This window comes from Glossina fuscipes, unplaced genomic scaffold (assembly GCF_014805625.2).
Source record: "Glossina fuscipes isolate IAEA_lab_2018 unplaced genomic scaffold, Yale_Gfus_2 128, whole genome shotgun sequence".
Lineage (NCBI taxonomy): Eukaryota > Metazoa > Arthropoda > Insecta > Diptera > Glossinidae > Glossina > Glossina fuscipes.
In genome coordinates, this window is record NW_023998471.1 from 1,243,967 (window position 1) to 1,265,241 (window position 21,275).

Sequence of the window (21,275 nt, forward strand, 5' to 3'; positions counted from 1 at the left end):
TTTTCTTTTGACTTAAAATTCACATCATAACCTGCGGAGGTGTGCTTATATATGAATAGGCCCTTATACCGAAACGTTATTGTTATTGTTGTTATTATTATTGTTATTATTATTGTATACTATTAATCTACCATGTCATCATAAGCCAACAATGAAAAAGTGCGAAGTAATTGTTTTGTTATTAGCAGCTGTTTATTTAGCACACATTAACCGATAATATTGAATGTCAGCAAAATGAAAGAACAAACTAATATAACAAAGGCAAGATCAAGCCAAAAACCAGTGACGTATATATCGAGAGGATATCTTTTTTTTGTTGAGAAATTCTTGTAAATTGTTAGCAAACCTTCGATATGATTTTCTTAGAAGAAAACATATTTAGATTAAAGTAAAATGTGAACCCTTCTAAAGAACAGGCAAAGAGGGCTTGATGCACGGACTGACGTTTTCAGTGAATCCGATTAGAATCGCTTGGAAGAGCTTAAGCTCACATTCTAGAATAAATTATAAAATTCTAGTCAACGGACAGATGGACCGATATTCAAACGATTTTCCTATTTAGACTTTTCGGGTATGGGAGATCTTTTCGAAATATTCGATAAACCGATAAATGTAAGCAATACAATACCTAATACTAATTATCTCAAGGCTCGTGACGTAGCATACCCCACTGAAACTAGTGCACATTATCGCATATTGGAAACATTTTTATACTAAACACAATAAATCCATTAAAAACCGAATCGACAAACCGCCCTAAGAGGGATTTAATATAATATATATATAATTTTTATACTAAACACAATAAATCCATTAAAAACCGAATCGACAAACCGCCCTAAGAGGGATTTAAAACAGCAAAAAGCCATTATCGATCGTCACGTTTAAATCATGCAACTTGAATTAAGAACTTTGAGCTGAAGTTCTGCTAAACTTATAAACTTCTTAAAAGGTGTGAGGTTCTTCAGAATATTACTAAGGGCTCCAATATTTAACAATTTAAGATTTGTGTAACTTCTAAGAAAAAGAAAGACCAAATATACCTGTTGACGAAAAAACAGGAATATTGGCCAAAAAATCAAACAATGGTTTTCTTCTTATTCCAAAGTAATCAATTGTTGATAGTTTCGAGATTTTAAGTGGGGCCACATTAGCGCGAGTGCTATTGCATTTTGTGGGTATTTGATGAAACTACCTACTCTGGAGGAAACTTCAAAGATAATATCACAAGGAGCCTGCTGTGTTTGACCTCAAAGGCGCGGGTTATTACAAGCAGGGAAATATTTAATTTGTTGAAAACATGTTTAGATTCAAAAAAAATATTTTTTTTTCGGTTTTTTCTTAGTAAGAGTGACGCCTTGAAGACTGAAAATGTACTGATGCGACTAAATAAGCACGTTCCTAAGTAAACAGCAAGAAGACAGCGCTCCTTCTTATCTATTGGAAAGTGAAATGGAGCCGAAGGTGAGTGGAAGACAGAGAAAGGAAGAAACATACTACACAATATTAGGGAATTAAATTTGACTAAAGGTGGAAAAGAAGAAACAACTTTTTTTCTTAACTGAAAAGATACGAGCGCTACCCACCAACCATTCGATAATATTATCTTTTTCCTTTTGAATATAATTTGTCTCTTTTTGTCTTCTTCTTTTTTATTTTGAATATCGCATAGAAAGCACAGTGTAACGAAACTTTTCAATGCACTTTTCATGCTGCGCACCTGGTAGCCTGCCTAACTGCTTTAATGCCTCGATCAAATAACAACATATGAAAGCGTAGCGAAAATTAAATATGATTCCTTCTTTTCTTACGATCAAAATGTTGATCGCCAATTATAAGCGTAAAAAATAGTTCCTCATCATTTGATACTTGAAATTTTCTAATATTCATTGTTGTAAAATATTTAAAGCAATTAATAAAACTATATTCGTTCGATGAGTAGAGAATTTTGTCTTCAATGCATTATATGCACACTATAGTGCTCGCTTAACAAATTCAAACCCCTTTATCAAAAGATCAAGATTTTTTATCTCGTAACATATAATATAACAGTTATATACAATTTTGAAGAAAGAAAATGCTATGGCAATAATTGTTGTATTGCATTTAGTTTTGCAACGATTTTTGATATCTTTAGTTTTTCCAAATTATTTCAAACACCTTTCCCACTTTCAAACTCGAATCAAAAACATTTATACGAAACATTATACTTCTCAAAGTCAATTTTCGCTCTATGGACCTAAAGACTGGCGATCATGACGAAAGCAAATTTCAGAAACTTATTCTCCCGTCATTTATATCTTGAATACTTCAAAGTCTTCCAAACGGAAGGATAAGCTTAACATACTCTCATCTTTCGCTGGCGAATATAAAGAGTAAATAAAACAACAATGCACCAATTGATGCCTCAACTTATTGTCAGAATATTGTTATTGTTCTAGTTGTGTTTACTTGCGAGTATGTTAATCTGCGAAAATATTATTGAAAACGTCTAAGGATTTTCGTTATAAGTAATTTGCGTTTGTCCGTCCATGTATTGTTCTTAACTAGAAATTTTACTTAGAAGTGAAATTTTTTATTGCTAAGGATATGTACACTATTGAGAAAATCATATACTTTTCAATATGGTTTTCAATTCGTCTTGTATAAGATATAATTCTTTCATTGGTTTTCATGGCTGTCTTTTTTTTATTTTCAAAAATTCTATGAATTGCTTTGCTTTGTATGCGCAAGGAATTGTTGTGGTTGTTTTCTTAAAGTCCTTAAACGATAACAATTGTATAGCATAGGTGTATATAAAAATATATATGTATATGCATAGACATGTATGTAAGAAACAATGCTATACATACTTAACTTTCAGATTAAGGAAAACTCACTTAATGCGTTTAACGACAAATTATTTAAGTTAAACGAAAGATAAAAGAACTACAAGTGAGAATGCAAAAAATTAAAAAAAAAATTATAATAAAGAGTTCTACTTTTCTGGGTATTGTTCTTACAACTAGAATTTTTATTTCTTATAAGGACGATTAAAGTAGAAAAAATGTTTTTAAGATTGCGTCGTTGAGTTGTTTGTAACGGAATTTAATAAAAAAAAAAATTTTCACAAGTAAAATTAACAGGTAAGAAAGTTATATTCGGCGTGGACCGAATCTCGGGTACCCACCACTCCAATTTTCAAGTTTTTTTACTTGATACCCATATCGCAGGTATTATTAAGAAAGAAGTAATCGCGGGGCTACCGTGTTCATTTTAAAATTAACCCATTTTTAGACGGATAATATATCTTCATTTGAGGACTGTACAAAAGAGTTTTAAACATTCTGTCTTGTTCGCCTTATGATAAATAAGGATAAAACGTCAAAGAAGTGAAAAAAAGTTAATTTTGTTACTCGTAACTTTGTGTGGACATGGCTGATAGGTTCCGTTTTCGGACCTAAAGAGTAAACTGTTCCGCAAAGTGAATGTGAAAAGTTTCAACTTTTTAACTTCTTAATTTTTGCGACCAGGAGAGTGCCAACAACATACATCACAGAGACAGACAGAGAGTATCACGCTGATCAAGAATATATATACTTTCTGAAACGTCCTTGCGAGTGTTACAGTTATTATGAAAAAAAAAAAAAAAATGAATACACATCCATCTTACAGTAGTGGGTATAAAAAGTTGTTATTCGAAATCTCTTCGTATTAAACACGTACACAGCGCGGTGAATCATTTGTTATTGATTCGAAGAAGAATGAGAAATTTTATAACCATTGTAGACAGCGCCTTAGAATGCTTTTTGACCTCATTAAAAAGTGAGGCAAAACAGAGCGTACGACGCGCAAATATTACTAAGATATTGATTTGAATGAGATTGAATAAAGAAGAAGAAATAAAAAAACAAAAACTGTACCAAAAGCAAGCTCCAGCTTTACTAAGCCCCTGACGAAGTACTTCGTGTTTACGCTCAGTATAGCTTTTTTTTGTGGAACGCAGTAATTCACCTGCTGTTGGCTGCAGAATAGTTCTTGTTACAGGAAATTCTTTAAATAGCTCTGGTAAAGGTTTCCGCTCACGTCTCGACTAATTAAATCAAGTTCTGCTGAAAATGTAAGCGATTGGATCACATCCATTTTTCAAACGGTTTCCCACATTTAAAACCACCGGAATTCCTTTCTCTGCTGGTAGCTCTGTTCCTGCTGCCTAATTCGAAACAATGGGAAAATCCGAAACATAAATACCGAAGTTGCAACGCAGGCAAACTATCAATTTCAACGGTAAAAATATCTCTTAAAATTAACTTAACCTCTTAGTATTTGAAATACGAAAGAAAAAATTTGGAATGTGGTAGGGTTTTTTTTTCATAACCACCCAGTTACAAAAGGGTATGAACAAAATATAAAAAAGGAACCGGATTTGCGAATTTCTATTCAGACATTTCGACATCTAAGCTGCTCCCTGCTTTGGTCGCCTAGTCCTAATCGACACATCGCTGAGAGAAAAACAAGTCTCTAATGTAAAAGACTCCGGCTATTGCTTAATGAGCCGTTCTGATGACATACGAGCTAAGTGAAACGTATTTAATAACAAGTAGGAAAATTATATTCGGCCGTGACCAATCTTTACTATCGCGCGGCTCATTTTTTCTGCCTTCAAAATAAAAGTTTTTTGGCATAGGCATGTGGGTGTTGTAGGCGAGTCCTTTGAAACCTGTAGGTCACTTACAAATTCTTTCGCAAATTTGTAGGCGATTTCTTCGTTTTTGCTAACGGAAGAATCTTTACCACAGATATAACACATAGTGTGGCAGACGAACAAATGGACATGCTTAGGGCATTCCAAATTTGCAGCTGGCCGAGAAATGGTATATTGAATAGGGTTTGTGAAGCTTGTTACTGCGCGTTATGAAGGTATTGAAAAAAATTAAATTTTGAGACACTATAATATTGGGTTGGCATGGTCAATATATTCCATTTTTGTACAGCATCGCCTTTGTGCATTTGCTATAGTTTATAAGTAATGAGCAAAAAAAGCAATTTTTTATTCCCTTTGAAGAACAGAGATACTCTCACTTTACTTGGTGCTGTGCGCGTGTCCTTCGGTCGATGTGACCTCCTTTCAATACCAACCTGCGTGCAGGAACATCCAATGTTTCTGTGCAACTATGAGGTTGATAGTATCATATTTGGGACCAGTAGAATCTTGACAACAGACATTGCACAGACGCGTGGACAGCCAGTGTGGCAGGCGGCCATGCCTAAATCGATTTGGAATTCGATACTGACCAAAAATATCTACACTTTGTATAGTCTCGGAAGCTTTCTTCTTGGTGATGCAGACTTTTTGACAAAATGAATATATCCTTCATCCTTCGATGATGCATATAAAAAATATCTATCTATCTATCCTTTAGAAGCCGTCAAAGCCGATAAGTTTTAAAGCCGAAAATTGATTAGTGAACTATCTACAACAATGTTAACCAAAAAGAACCGTGCTTAAAGTGACTAAGTGACAAAGTTATTAAAAGGTCACAAAACCTCTGTTAGCATCAGCAGAAAATCTTGCTGGCGGGATTGGTCAAGCAAAAAAAAAGGATTTCCGAAAAAGAGTTACAGCTCTTTGAGAGAACATTGATCCGATCATATGCTATTCACAGCTAGTAAAACTGTAGTGAAAGCTAGATCGAGAGGACAGCATTCCACCAGGATATTAATATACTAAAAATTGCTATCACGACTTCTAAGAAGTAAGGAAGGAATAACCTTGCTAGTGGAATAAGGCAGAAAAAAATCGTTAAAGCAAATGGAAAATATATAGTTTAATAAAATGGTTTTCTTTTTCTTCTCTCTATCATCACAAAGGCGGGCTAGAATATTAAACTATTCACTAGAAACTGACTATAATTCTTTTTTCATTTTGTCATTGTTGTTTTGATTAACTAGGAACTAATAAAATTTGGAATAACATGAAAGTTGCTGTTTTAGATGAAAAACATTGATTTTTTTTCTTTTTTTTTTTGGAGAAAGCTCTTAACAGTTTTTCCTGTACTCTCTTACACTTTTCCTCCCAAAACAAAAAAAAACAAAACCATAAAATCCTGGACTCCATTGTAAGGCAATGTTTATTATGCATAGAAAATGTATACAAATTGTTCGTTTTCTCTTACAGTCTTCTATTCTGATAAATAATTATCAAAAAGAAAAACAATAAAAAAAAAGAAACGGAAAAAAAATGAAAGCATGAAAAAAGTTCACTGGTTTGTAATCGTGCTTCTCTGTTGTTGTTTATCGGAAAACAATAACAGTAAACGTTGCCAATTATACAATGGTATGAAAAACGTAGGCGGTCCTACCAAAATAAACAACAAAGAGTAACGCATCCTTAAGTTTGATATTTGAAAAATTTGCGACGAACATATGTATCCAAGCGTGTATATAAAAGCGCATTAAAAAGAAAGAGAAAATCTCTTTCCTCACATTAAACGTTACAAGGAGCGAGATAACCTCTGTACGCAGTAAGTGTTTTACTTAACAACTACACATATAATTGGATTGTATACAACAGATACAAAACCAAACGCTCGCGCGCAATAATATCCAAATAATAATGCTTACACATTACACACACTATCAATAATGCAATTCTAGCGTGTTTTTTTCCAAAAAAAAACCTATTGCAATGCATAACGAATGTCAAATTACTTGTTATTCTAACATATTGTGAGAATGTCATTCAATACTTAAGTTTTAGCGTAGCGTACCATTTGTCGTCAATCGTTAGCCATATGGTATTGAAAAGATTTGGACAGTTTAGTCGGATTGAAAAAATCTGTTTTCAATTCTCATATATTTCCCGTAGGACGAAATGTCCCTAAGTGGAGTTTGCATATTAAATATAAGATAGATCCGATCATAGCCTGCCCTAAACTAATTCGAATCACTTTTGGTAATTCCAAGATTCATGATGCAGGTTCTATTAGTTTATTTTTGTAGTAGTACTAGAATGATTAGAAAAAGAGATCCCTTCTTCACAACACAGAAGATGTTTATTTTTAAGGTAATTTCTTTAAAAAAAAAAACCTTTCAATTCAAATTTTATTTTTCCATTTTTTTTTTATATTTCGCTGCCCTTCAGTGGATTTTGAATAATGTTTCAAAAATTATTTTATTTTTTCCTTTTTAATATAATAAAGAAAACCATACGGTCAAGAATTCGTTTTAAAAATATTTATTGAAATGTTCTTTTAAATATATCAGTAATGTGTAAAAGCGAAAAAATTGCCAATAATTTTGTGCTGACAAGACAGCATTACTCCGTAAATTATTATGTGTTTAGTTAATGAAGAAAACAAGCTTTCGAAAATATCGCAACGAGAAGTAATAAGCCAACAAAAATGAGCTTTTCTTGATTTTTTCTAGAAGCCTAGAATATTTCTTATTACGGTCCATATCCCTGACAAACCAACTATGGAACCAATGGCAAAGAAATCAGCAAAAGTTTGAAAATAATAGTAGAAAGCAAATATATATATATGCATATATATATATGTGTGCGCGTATCTATCGAAGTCTGCAAAAATCCATAATCAAAATTTTCGTTTTACCAATACGTAAGACTTCAACAGCAACATGCAATATTTATACATAGGTTTAAAGACATAGGTGCTGATATTACTTCTAAATTATATCTTGACTTTGAAAGTTCGGGAACATTTTAAGCACGAACGAAAAAGCTCTACAAAGCTTCCTCCCTTTGTTCTTTAAAGTTTGTTTACTTACTTTAACGTTTTTCTTATCTTTTTTCGGTTGGCAGCACTGTACGTACCTAAATGAACCGTTATAAAATAATATCACAGAATTAAGTTGAGAAGCTTTATGGAGTTTTATGTGAAGCATGGATACCCTCACCAACTTCTTTGTGTTGACTGATTTTTCGTCACATTGTTTATAGATTAGAGGGAATGAATTTTAATCGTAAATATTGCAATTTTTCAATAATTTTTTAATGATGACAAATATTTTTGCTACGTACTCGCAAAATTAATAATTACAAATGGAATAAGACATTCAGAATACCTTAATTATGGTATAAAATATAAACAAACAAACAAAAACACATCAATAAGTTTGTATATTAAATATGACACTATCTATTTCACATGCTCTCTCTCGCCCTCTCTTTTTCTTATACATTTAAGTCTGAAATTGTGGCAGCTGCCATTGTAGGGAGTAATAATAAGAGAGCTGACGAAAGTTGATTGGTTGCTTGAAAACAGCTTGAATGCACGCAAAAACACACAGTCAAGAGCAAAGAAGACGTTACGCATTATGCTAAAAAGTGATAGACTCATGCATTGTTAGTGCTGTGAAATGAAGAGACTTGTGGTATGGACGGTGGAAAATAAAGCAAAATAAAAAAAATCATGGAGTTTACTTAGCAAATAACGTATGATTGACGCCGATAATTTGTTTGTTAGTTAGTCGATGGCTTTTGGAGTAAACGAGGATGATGAGCGAAACGTGCATTCTACTGCGATGCAAAGAAAAAAAACAGACAAAAATTTTTGACTAACAATATAAGCAAAGCCATGTCAAATTGTTGAAAACATTAAAAATAATAATTCAAAGATACTAAAATTAAAAATTAATTCGATTTAAGTGCGGGGAATAATTATTGATATTAAATCAGTAAAATTTCGACATTTGTACGCGTAATCGTAGAGAGAGATCAACAACAAGCTTTGTTGGACTAACGTACAGAATATTTATGAATGATGAATGTGTGATTAACGCAAAGTATGTGAACGCAAATTCTGTGTTATATCTTACAAGCAAATTTCTGCTTAGATTATATATTTATAGAGCAATTTGTGTTCGAAAAATCTTATCGAAGAAATTTACACAACCGATGCGTTCTTCCCCGTGTATATCTATATGTTCTGATTCGTATGTTCGCTTATGTGTAGAAAAAAAGAGTCAAAGAAAAGTCTACGCAAAATGGTTACCAATAACTCAATAGGTAATACAAGTCTGGTCGGCAGTTCAACTATACACACGTCTTACTTAGAACAGCCGTCGGGTTCAAGTTCGGTAATACTTTACGGTAACGGCAATAACAATTCATCATTAACTAATATCAACAGCAGCAATATTTCCAGTAGTAGTAACAATAGTGTAGCGAATGGAAATACTTTGGAACATTATCGCTTACAATTATATAATTATGCCTTGAATATGGAACGTTTAAGAGGCGGTGGACCTCCAACATATACAGCTGCTGCTGCTATGGCCGCGGCAGCGGCATACGCTTCCACAGGCAATCACAACACGAACAGTTTAAATAATAGCGCATATGCCGCAACTCCCCCAAATGTCAATATAATAAACAACGGTGGCCCTGGTAGCAATCGCCTAACTTTGGCTTCGATGACCTTGTTCTCACAACGTATGTTCCAGCCAGAGGAGCCTAAACCGCAGCACAGTTATATCGGTTTAATAGCAATGGCCATCCTGAGTTCCGTTGAGACAAAACTTGTGCTTTCCGATATCTATCAGTATATACTTGATAACTATCCTTACTTTCGAACAAGAGGGCCTGGTTGGAGAAACTCGATACGACATAACTTATCACTAAATGACTGCTTCATAAAATCAGGTCGAAGTGCCAACGGTAAAGGGCATTATTGGGCTATACACCCTGCTAACATTGATGATTTTCGCAAAGGAGATTTTCGTCGGCGTAAAGCTCAGCGTAAAGTGCGTAAACATATGGGTCTAGCAGTTGATGATGCCGGTACCGATTCGCCAAGTCCACCGCCTGCAATGGATTTAACATCTCCCCCGCCGCCATCACATCATAATATTTCCACAATCACACCGTTAGCAACGGCCGCTCAGCAATTGGCAGCGCACGCTTTTGGTTATTTAAATCAACAACGTTTTCCTCACCACAGCGGGACACTCTTGCAACATCACCATCATCACCAACATCAACAAACGCACCCACACCATTATATGGGTCAAATTTTAGTACAGCGACCCATGGCGAATGCTATGCCTCACTATGCCGCTGCTGCGGCAGCAGCTGCTGCTGCCGCTGCCTTTTATAATAACCCAGGGGTCAAGGAACAGCATACGCATTACCAGTCCACAATTAAACCGCAATTGCCGTCACCGAACTCGTTACCGCAAAGTCAAGAGCAACATCCTCCGTCTGATGCCCAACAAATAATTGAAGGACCAAGTAACAATTCTAGCCCGCACAGTCGACCCAAAACTTTTACTTCATCCACTTCAACAGCTCAAGACATAAGTGATATATTTACACAGAGCCGGAAGCGTCAATTTGACGTGGCTTCTTTGCTGGCGCCCGATAACATAATAATACGACCGGAACCACACGTTTCTCCTTTCGCCGCTATTAGTAAAAATCCTCTCCACTCCAATCATCCGCAATCGCATAAGTCACCCTTTCAGCAATGTTATGCAAGCGCGGGAAGTACTCCAACAAATTCAAGGCCTCAAGACATGGCGCTGAAATTTGGTTCGTCTAATCGTATGGACACAATCAACAACAAGGACAACGATGACGATAGCAGCACTCCGACTATAGTCGTTGTTAATGACCAAGAAATGGAAGACATTGACGTTGTCGTTGATACGGACGATGACGATGATGAAAGTCATGAGATCGAGGCAGATGATGACGACTACGGTGACGCCGATGCTGACGCCGACGAGGAAGGCGAGGAAAGATTAGATTCGTTGCGACAAAATGAAAACGATTTGAACTCGAAACTTGGCGATAGGACACCGCCAATTAGTATTTATTCGGACAATGATGAAAAGATTGTTCTCAACGACAATGATGAAGATGATGATTACACAATAAACGCTAACGATATTAATCATAATGACATGGAAAATAAACAGTTACAAGTGACGGCAAATTATGATCCAAAAAGTAAACGGATTTCGCAACATTTCATTGATGCTAACGGAACGGAAATAAATGAAGAAATCGTTGACTGCGTGTATAGGCAGGATACTGCTTTTAATAGAACTACAAATATCAGTCCCCCAGTATTAGCCGCTTACAATAGTATTAATGATTCACAACCGCCGTCACCTGCAGATCAATCTGCAGTTCGAAGTTGCAATGAATTGCCGGAAACCAGTAAAAGTCAAGAGAATTTTAAGCAACAATCATTAGATGCTCACCATATATTAGGCTGTTACTATGGAACCTACATGGCAGCGGCTGCTGCAAGATTGACTTCAACCAGAAATGTTGAATAATTTGAATCAAAGTTTTCTAACCGACTTATTAAGCTCCATTTCGTTGGGCTTTTGTAAATTTTACATATATATTATATACTATCTAAGCTAAATAAAAGAAAAAATAATTCATGATTCATGGATACTCATCACTTACATTCGAATAATTAATAAGCAATATTCTGTTTTATTTCTCCAATTTATTTATTTCTTTTCTTCTGTTAAAAACAAATTCGATAAACAAACAAAAAAGAAGAAAACGAGTAAAATTTCGCATAACAAAATGAAATTTTTGATCGCGGGTGCGGTGGAATTTGCTTCTTGGGGGACATAAAAGAGAGCTGATATGAATGTGCATTCCTACGCAAATGTTTGACAAAAACATTTTCGCCGGCTTTGAAAAACATTGTGATTAGGGACTACAAAAGTGTAAAAGCATATGGGAAGGTAAAAATAAAAAATTGAATAAAATTGAAAGTTAAATTGAAAAAATTTTGAAAACACAATTTCTGTGCAAAATCCTTGTGGCCTACGATTCAATATCAACTGTCGGACTGTTAATATTAGTTTAGTTAATAGTTAAAAAAGACGAGTTAAAATAATTGGAGAATTACTTCTCTATGACGTTTATAGAGCTAATAAAGCGAGATGGGATTTACCTAATTGCAAACGTGTAGGCAGCAAATTGACTAGAAAACGATTCGGTAAAGGTTTCAAATTTTCGTTGCGCAAACGATTAAACAATTCCAGCCGTTCTTTGCTTAGAAACTCAATCAGTTGCGTATCTTTACTGCCGCATGGAGTGGAATTGCTACCGGCGTTATTTGTATGAGCAGAATTACTGGCTTGATTCGATGCCAATTCACCAGACTTACTTCGAGATTTCGGACTAAGCGATGGTAGAAAGAGATCAACAAATGAAGCTATTAAACGTAATAGCAATAAACGTATGCGTAAAATTTCAACCTCTTGTTGAAAAGAATCTTCATGCTCTGCTTCCAAAATGCACAGGATCCCAACGTGTTAAATGCCAAAGGCTTGCTTACCGCTTTGCTGACAATGTTAAAATCGGAGAAGGCATGAATTGGCAGCAAACGTTAATGCCTTTATCAACGATAGTTTCCCAATTGACATGGACGGTATCGTATAATTTTGATTTTGGCGAGTAGCTATATATAAACCGGGCAAAGGTTGCTAAAAGAGACAGTGGTGCTAATAAGGACATTTGGAAAATAAATAAAAATGAAATAAAAAGAAGTAAAATGGAAAATTTAAATAGAAACGAACACAACGAAACTACAGAAATAAGTGCAAATAGCTTTCTGTACTTAGCTTTCTCTATAAAATTTTGTATTGAAAAATTTTTCCATACTCTTTGTTAAAAAAAAGTTTCGGAAATCTTTTGAGATAAGGGTTTGTATATACTTTACAAAGTGGTTATAGAGGTCAGTTGCATTAGTAAGCAACTTTAATCTACGCAGCTACATATCTTCTTTAACACTAAACGCATTTCCAAATTCGTTTGCATTAAATAAATTAATTCCATTCTAAATTTCTTTTATAATAACGGCAGATCACAAAATTATATTGAGCTGTACCCGAATCTTTAATATCCGTCATCTATATTTTAAAATAGAACGTGCGAATATCTATTGCAGCTTATATGGGATTTAAACAGAGATATTCACACTCTGGTCTACTCTTTGTCTGGTGGACATGGCCTTTGACCGATTTGGCCCATTTTCAGCACCAAACTGCATGTAGCAGTTTTCAGTGTTTCTGCCAAATTTGAAGCAGTGCAGGACAGATAAATATGGCAAGAAATCTGATGCTGATCAATAATACGTGCACATTTTATAGGTTCTCCGAAGTTTCTTTCAGCATATTGCAAGTATTTAGGTAAAAGAACCAAATTTCGGTGCTGTACAGCATTTACTCCTGATCATTACTTTCAATTTGTGTGCAAGTGTTGCAGGATCAGTTATCAAGTATGAAAGTTTTTGTCGTTGTATGAATATATGGAAAGAATTAACATCAAACTAATTGCTCTCCCCCTTGAGGTTGTCGTTGATGTTTAAACCAAAGGAAATAATATAACGAAAAAAAAATGAATAAAATGACAAACTATGGAATTTATCGCAACTTGCGAAAATTCCTTAAATCACTTTTTGACAGCGTTTGTTCCTCTGTTTACCTTAATTTGTGGCTTGTCAGTTCACATCAAAACAAGGAAAAAAACGAAACGAGAAAAAATTGACAGCAAATTTTGAATAAACTTTCGATCTCTTAATATTGAGTTCGTCAGTCAAATAGAAGGTTGCACAAGGTTTAATTGATACCGTTACTCATGCTTATGGAAAACATTTACGCATTATATAATATTTGTCGAATAATGATTGCTGAGCGTCTTAAACATTCGACATTCAAAAAAAATACAAACCTCCATAGCTTGCAATATATTGTGATAAGTTAAAAGTTGTAATGATGATCTTAATGATGAATTTAATGTGAACGTTTACTGAAGCAGCGATCTTTTTTTAGACAAGTTGATGATTTTCAAGAGTTTCAGTTTTTATCAGGGCGACCAAAGCCTTTTACAAATATAAAATGGAATTTTTATTAAGATCTACATAAAAGTTATCCTATAAAGTAGTTAGCCTATAAAGACCTCCTACTCGCTAAAGTCGCTCCACAAGGGCCAAAGCAAAATTTTAGGATGTTTTCTTTAACGTTCTCTTTATGCAATTATTATATTATTTTTTTTTATGATTCGCATGAACATCTAAAAATCGTTAAATGAGAGATATTTTCATCAATTAACGCGAAGTTCATGCAAAATGCTATACGAGTGACTTGGCTTTCTGACAATGGCTTTCTGACAATATCTTCCGTCCCGGGAAATTAAGATTCGAAATTGTTGTCTTAATGGAGGCATATGAGAGAATTATCTTTTTGCGATTCCTGTCGCTTTAACTTTTCAATTCCAAAAGAAATTCATTTTTTCTCATCCGAACCTCTTACCTGTTCCTTACTTTTAAGAAGAGGTATTAAAAATCTTTAAAAAAAGCGGACAGTGACATTCGTTCTTACTGACTTCTGGATCAGGTTGCACGTGCAACTTTTCTAATTATTAGTTCCCATTTTTTCTTTTTAGGAACTTTTTACATAAAGTATTTTTTGATTTTTAACATAACGCTAATATTGAATCATTTCTAGTTTTAAATTTTTTACGTCCATCATTGCGAAGAGCACTCTTCTTGTCAAAACATTTGCGACACGTAAAAGAAACTGTAGACACTTTATAAAGCGTATATATTCTTGATGAATATCAAATTTTGAATCGTCTCCATAAATGTCTATGGTGAAAACTCTCACCCCTATAACAATAAAATCTCGGCTCCGGTTTTTTCGTATTAAAAATGGGAAAATCGGTAAACTTAACGCAGGAATAACTCCTTTAAAAGAAATAAAAAATTACATGCTTACGAAAATGCAAGAAAGCAGCCGCACTCATCCATTATTATAGGGCATCCGAATTTTCTTCTTAGGATAAAGGTAGTGAATATAAAAAACTTGGCTTAATGTAAGCAAAATCGAGCAGCAGGAGTTTCCCCCGCCGCACCTGACGCTTCCACGTTTAAATCAAGCTTACAGAAACGCTATTTTCTTCATCCATTTTTCTCTCCCCTCAAACTTTCCTGACATCCCCTAAGGAGCGACTGGTTATATACGAAAAAGAAAAAATCTTGAAATCTATAACAAACTTCTCGCTTAATAAATCCCACATCCTATTTTGTGTCACAAGACGCAAATTTTATACTAAAGAAATAATTTAGTTGCTATTACTGTCTTCTTCCATTAATTGAGAAATTATGTACATAATTTGCATTCGCAAAACCTTTCGTTTTAATTCAGCATTGTGCGCAACAAAAGGAAAATATGGGAAACAAATTGTAAGAGGTAGGTATAATGTTGTAACGAATGTTGCAAAACGTATGGAATGAATGATGTGAAACTTAAATGTTATCTTTAACTAAAGTTATGAATCCAAAAAAATGTTTACACATTAAATGTGTTTGTAGCTTTCGTAGCCAAAATTACAAGAGATCCACTATTTGAGTTTCTTTACAAATTGTAATAAAAAACAAATATATTTCTTCCTTTATCTATGATTTGATATTATCTATGATTTGACGTACGCTAAAAGCTACTTTTGATAACTATAATTTAATTTAATAATTTTATTTAAAAAATTGATTTAATAATTTTGGCTTTGGTTTTGGTTTGATTAATTGTATTGGATTGCTTATTGGATCGCTTACAAAATGCTTTTCCATTTCACATAAAGACATTAGCTTCTATAAACCGCTATTAACCAGACTTGCATAAATTAAGATTAAAATTCCATATAGAACTGACTATAACCACACTTGCCTGAATTGTGATCAAAATACCATCTACAAATGACTACTAACCACACCAATACCTTCTACAAATGACTACAACCACACTTGCACGAATTACCAAGTGCTTCTGTTTTCACTTAGAAGTGAGTTACCAGACTAATAAACTTTGTGCTTTGCAAAGTGTTGTACACACACCGAACAAAAACTTCGCTTGCTTATCAAGCTTTGACATTTACGTTGAATACATTGAAAGCATTGAAAATGCGTACATACGAATATTACTCGTTGAACTTTCTAACATCATATTGGTTTTTAAGCAAAACAAAGAGAAATTAAAATAGTAAATAAGATAATTAAAAACCACAATTTAATTTAAATTGCTCCGTGAAAAATGTTATTATAATGATTTTATGTGCTGTAGTTTTCCAATCAACTGAAATAAACATCGCTCTCCTTGGCTTGATTATCTTAAAAAATAAGAAGAAGAATGCATGGCGCATTTATAAAGTTAAAGAAGAAATCAAAAATTTACAAATAATTCCATCATTTGTAATTTAGTCGGATCTCGTGGTAAAATATATCAATAAATTATAGAAAACAAGCAAACGCAAGCGTAGTGAAATAAATAGAAAATCTCGTGGTGCCAAATAGTTATTTAAATAGAAGAACAAAGGAAGCAAACAACAATGGAAGGTCAAGAGCAATCACACACGCAAACTCAAACGCAATCAATCGTATGGAGTCAGAGTCAGATTGAAAGTCAGCCAATAGCCATAGCCATTGTTTGGGGTCGACTTTATGGCAAGAATGTTAAAATAAAATCTTTGGGTATGAGAAAGACGCGTTCTAAAATCATTTATGTAAACACGCCCTTTTCTGTTGGTAACAAATTATTGTCTTTCTCGTCTTTGTGTCTATTCTCAATGAAGCAAACGATCAAAAATATTCTGATTCTTCTTTATTTATTACATTCTAGATTTAAATATCGAAAGCTTTGCTGTCGGAAGAGGAGAAACCAATGATCTTATTCTAACAACTAGCGAATTATCTGAAAAGTTTTTAAACCGTATTTCTAAGGAGCATTTTGTAATTAAAAGAATGGGATGTAACCTTTCTCATCCCGTTTACATAAAGGTAAAAAGTTCCACTGATAGTCCATGCAATGGTTTAAAAATTTATTTTATAGGATCTCTCGCGTAATGGTACATTTGTAAATGGTGAAAAAATCGGTATAAATAAACAACGTATTTTACAAAATAATGATATCATTTCATTATCACATCCTACTTATAAAGCATTTGTTTTTGCGGATCTTGGCCCTAAGGACCATTTGAATTTTCCTAAAGAAGTAACTTCGAATTATTACATTGACTGTAAATTGGGATCCGGTTCTTTTGGCTTTATACATTTAGTTTATAATCGTCGCACTTGTGAGATGTTTGCCATGAAAATTGTGAAAAAAAATCCATTGACGACTATCAATAATGAATTCACGAATTTGAATGATCCCAAGCGTGTATTAAACGAAGCAAAAATTATGAAAAAACTACGGCATGTAAGTAGTTTTCGTTTTTACCTTAGGATAGAAACTGGATCTTGGATATGCCAGCACAAATTGTTAATTGTTTGTGGTGCAGAAAAGAGGCAATGCCCCGCTTAAAAGAAAGTAGCTGAAATTCTTTTTCTCTACTTTTATTCTCCATCCATTACTGGATGTGAGCGATCAAATATTTCTTTTTTTTTACTTATCACGATATTATTATTAACGTAGGCCCAAAAATCTTTTCGGCTCTTTGCTGTGGGTATGACTTACCTTTGGTTCTCGGCTCTATGTAGGAGTTCACATTTTTCTTCGCCCACTCTACACTGCACTTGAGATTTGAACCCACGACCATTACATTAAGTGAGGTTAAATTAAGGGAAAAGAACTGGAAAGTATTCAAAGTTGCATTAACCTGTGAGCGGTCTAGGCCGGTCTAGAGTTGTTTGACCACTTTGTAGGCGATATCTTAGTTTTTACGAACGCAAGCATGTTTACCATCCACTTTACACAGGGAAGCAGATGGGCGGACGTGCTTAAATCGATTTAAAATTTGATGTTCATCATACATATCAACATATATGCTTTCTGGGATCTCGGAAGTTTCCTCTGCTCTCAAAGCACTGCATAGGCCTTAACAAACGTGGCTAGATTTCCTAAATGAGTTATGCGGAATTCTATCGTTTCATTGTACTGTAAGTAAACATGATGGGTCAAGTGTCACTTTTCTATATCAAACTGAGAGGGAACTTTTCTATATCAAACAGATGTCCAGATGGCATGAGATTAAATCGACTTAGCGAAATTGCGATAATAACATCGTATGTAAAAACAAAAATTTTGATTAAAAGCAACTGCATAACATCTGGACGATCAAATAGTTATCTCTAACAATGCACGGGTACAGGTAATGTTCATTTTATTAACTGAAATGAATACCGGTTAATAATGAAAACAAACAACATAACTGTATGTTTACTTACTCCAATGCGTGCGTTTCACATGCATTTACACACTTTACAAATACAAGTAATTCTAATATCTATGAACATATGTGCCTGTGTATGCGTATGATATTTGTGTTCAAAAAAAGAGGAAAAAAAAGACAAAAAACTGGTTTTCTATTTTTAGATGCCGTTTTCTTTAACAAAAAGTGTTTTTTAACATTTGTTTTGACACCGGTGGATATATTGCATGCACACTTGTGCACTTATGCGCAATCGATAGTCTAAAAAATATTGGCCCATCAGATATTCAGTATTCAGTACATTGACCAAACAAAAGCCCATCCCATGAGTAAAACAAACTAAGAAAACCGTGAATTGCGGGAAGGACTCTAAGAGCAAAAAGATATTGAAGAAGAACTAGTTTCTCGCCAATTGTATGCGAAATGCAATGCTCAATTTCGATGATATTTAAAATTTTTCAATTTTTGAATATTGAAAAGTAAACAAATAAAGTCAACTATTTTTTGGTCGTACAATAAATTTTTGTGGTCGTATAATAAACTTTTTTGGTCGTATAATAAATTTTTTGGTCGTACAATAAATTTTTTGGTCGTACAATAAATTTTTCTGGTCGTATAATAATTTTTTTGGTCGTACAATACATTTTTTGGTCGTACAATAAATTTTCTGGTCGTACAATAAATTTTTTGGTCGTACAATAAATTTTTGTGGTAGAATAGCAGAATAATAGGGAAATGCAATAAAAGAACAATGGAATAAGCAAAATTTCTAGAATAAAATGACATCGGTAAAATAAAGAAGTAGAATCATAGAATAAGAGAGGAATAGAATAATATCCAATAATAGAATAAAAAATAAAGTAAAAAGATAATAGAATAATGAAATAAGAGAATAATAAATCAACAAAACAATATATTATGATATAAGGGAACAATAAATACAATAAATTAATAAAATAATAGGGTAATAGAATAACTGAGAAATGGAAGAAAATAATAAGATAATAATAGAATAAGAAAAAATAGTAGGATAAAATAATGTTGGAATAATAAACCGCACGAAGTAATAAAATGACAGAATAGAATAAGAAAAGAGGTAGACAAATAAAATGAAAGAATAATAGAATAATAAAATAACAAAATAAAGGAGTAGAAGAATAACAGCGTTTACAGAACAACGATTTAACAGGACATTTAAATAATATAATAATAGTATATAGTAATACAGCAGCAAAAAGATCGAATTATAGAGTTGTACCGACCGATTGAATAATAGAGTAATAATATTGTAAAATAAAATATGAGTAAAATATAAAATAAAAATATTAAAAAAAGAGAAAAATGTTAAAACAAACAAGTAATAGAATGTAGCGCCATATGTACAACTTTTTAATCGTAATACTCTAGAACAAGACAAAAGGACTAAGAAGAGCCAAAGTCGTCTCTCGTTTTGGCCTCACAGGTTATTGGTTATTGGTCGAGATCCTTGGCTTCCTCGGCCACTCCAGCCACTCCCAATTACTTATTTACTTAGGGTTCTTCGCTTTGTTTAGAAATGAGCTATCACCTACAACTATTATGATTCTTTGACTTCAGCTGGCGTAAATACTAAAATTCAAATGGACCTCAATATAATTTCAATTTTCTTTTTCTTTTTTAATTTATGTCTTTTGTATAAAGCCTTGTGTTGTAAATTTGTATGATATATACGATAAGCCCGACTCGATGTACATGATTTTAGAATATATGAAAGGCGGAGATTTACTCAACCGTGTTGTGAATAACAAGCGTCTTTCTGAGAAGATCTCGAAACTATATTTTTACCAAATCTGCCACGCCGTTAAATACATGCATGATAAAGGTAATCTAAAGATATTACATAATACAATACATGTAATGATAAACTATATCAAAAGGGATTACGCACCGTGATCTAAAACCAGATAATATCTTGCTTGCGACTTGTGACGAAGACACCTTAGTAAAGGTTTCCGATTTTGGTTTAAGTAAATTTGCACAAAATGATTCAGTTATGAATACTGTATGTGGAACGGTGGTGTATGTAGCGCCGGAGGTATTAGTCAGTGAAAGCCGCGGAGCCTATACTAAAAAAGTTGATATCTGGAGCCTAGGCGTGGTACTGTTCACTTGGTAAGTTTCAGGAATAAAGCAAAACATTTCCGATTTTAGTAAATGTATCGTTTTTTCTCCTTTAATTAGTTTGAGTGGAATGTTACCATTCTCCGATGACTATGGTACACCAGTTAGAGAACAAATTAAAAGAGGAAAATTTCGCTTTATTGGCTCCTCTTGGACAACAGTATCAAAAGACGCTATGTCCTTAATTAAAAAACTCCTGGTGGTTGATGCTTTACGTAGACCTTCGATTGAAGAAATCATTCAAGATAATTGGCTTAAAGATTCGCAAATGCTGTGCACTGCGGATAGATTAATGAAAACGGACAGCCCGGAAATTGAGAATGAAGAGAATTTTATCGAACCACCGGCCAAACGTTTCAAACTATAAAAGTTTAGACATAATTCCCCACAAGAGCTTTTAAAACTTAATTTAGACTAATTCCGTAATCAGTACTTGGTTTAATTTTAGCAGTTAAAATGCGTTTGACGAAATGATCGATCAACTTGGACTTGTATTGTTTTGTAGACGTTCCTTAAACCTAACGTTCAAGTTTCAGATTTTCTATCAAACTGTCATATGTTTGAAGTAAAGTGCTTTATTTTCGTAAAATCTGTTAAGGAAGTTATTTTTTAGATATGAATATTTGAATGTTTTTTTTTGTTTTTCCTCAATAAAATATAAAACTGTATGTACGTCTCACGTCCCTGAGGAACTCTTCAAGCTTTCGTTTTAATGGCTGAATGTGCAGATTTTTGAATATTTCACCATCAGGGGCGAACGGTATGAATTCGTCTTCTTCATTGGTCGGCGCTTCAAGGTCGTACCGCAGTTCATCGATGAGCAGGTAGTCGTTCTTCTCTTCGACTGCTTCTGACCAACACTCCTCCTGTACGTTCCGTAGTCTGTTGGTCAGCGCCGTTATTTCTACGGACGATCGGCATCTCCTGCTGGTATTGT

General features: G+C 33.8%; 2 protein-coding genes across 2 annotated transcripts; both read left to right on the top strand.

Annotated features, from left to right (window-relative positions):
- Positions 1–8,985: 8,985 nt before the first annotated feature.
- LOC119640788 (hepatocyte nuclear factor 3-alpha) lies at positions 8,986–11,286 on the top strand. The gene has a single exon (XM_038039013.1). The coding sequence runs from the start codon at positions 8,986–8,988 to the stop codon at positions 11,284–11,286; it is 2,301 nt and encodes a 766-aa protein (XP_037894941.1).
- Positions 11,287–16,135: 4,849 nt separating this feature from the next.
- On the top strand, positions 16,136–20,968 carry LOC119640846 (ovarian-specific serine/threonine-protein kinase Lok). Its single transcript, XM_038039110.1, has 6 exons — positions 16,136–16,499; positions 16,648–16,805; positions 16,858–17,226; positions 19,859–20,039; positions 20,095–20,329; positions 20,399–20,968. The coding sequence occupies exons 1-6, from the start codon at positions 16,358–16,360 to the stop codon at positions 20,703–20,705; spliced, it is 1,392 nt and encodes a 463-aa protein (XP_037895038.1). The 5' UTR covers positions 16,136–16,357; the 3' UTR covers positions 20,706–20,968.
- Positions 20,969–21,275: the final 307 nt, after the last annotated feature.

Bases quoted from the DNA above. Each gene is read 5' to 3' on its own strand.
- LOC119640788 (XM_038039013.1), top strand. From the start codon at position 8,986: ATGGTTACCAATAACTCAATAGGTAATACAAGTCTGGTCGGCAGTTCA.
- LOC119640846 (XM_038039110.1), top strand. From the start codon at position 16,358: ATGGAAGGTCAAGAGCAATCACACACGCAAACTCAAACGCAATCAATC. The intron at 16,500-16,647 runs GTATGAGAAAGA...ATTACATTCTAG, and splicing joins TGTTAAAATAAAATCTTTGG to ATTTAAATATCGAAAGCTTT. The intron at 20,040-20,094 runs GTAATCTAAAGA...CTATATCAAAAG, and splicing joins TAAATACATGCATGATAAAG to GGATTACGCACCGTGATCTA.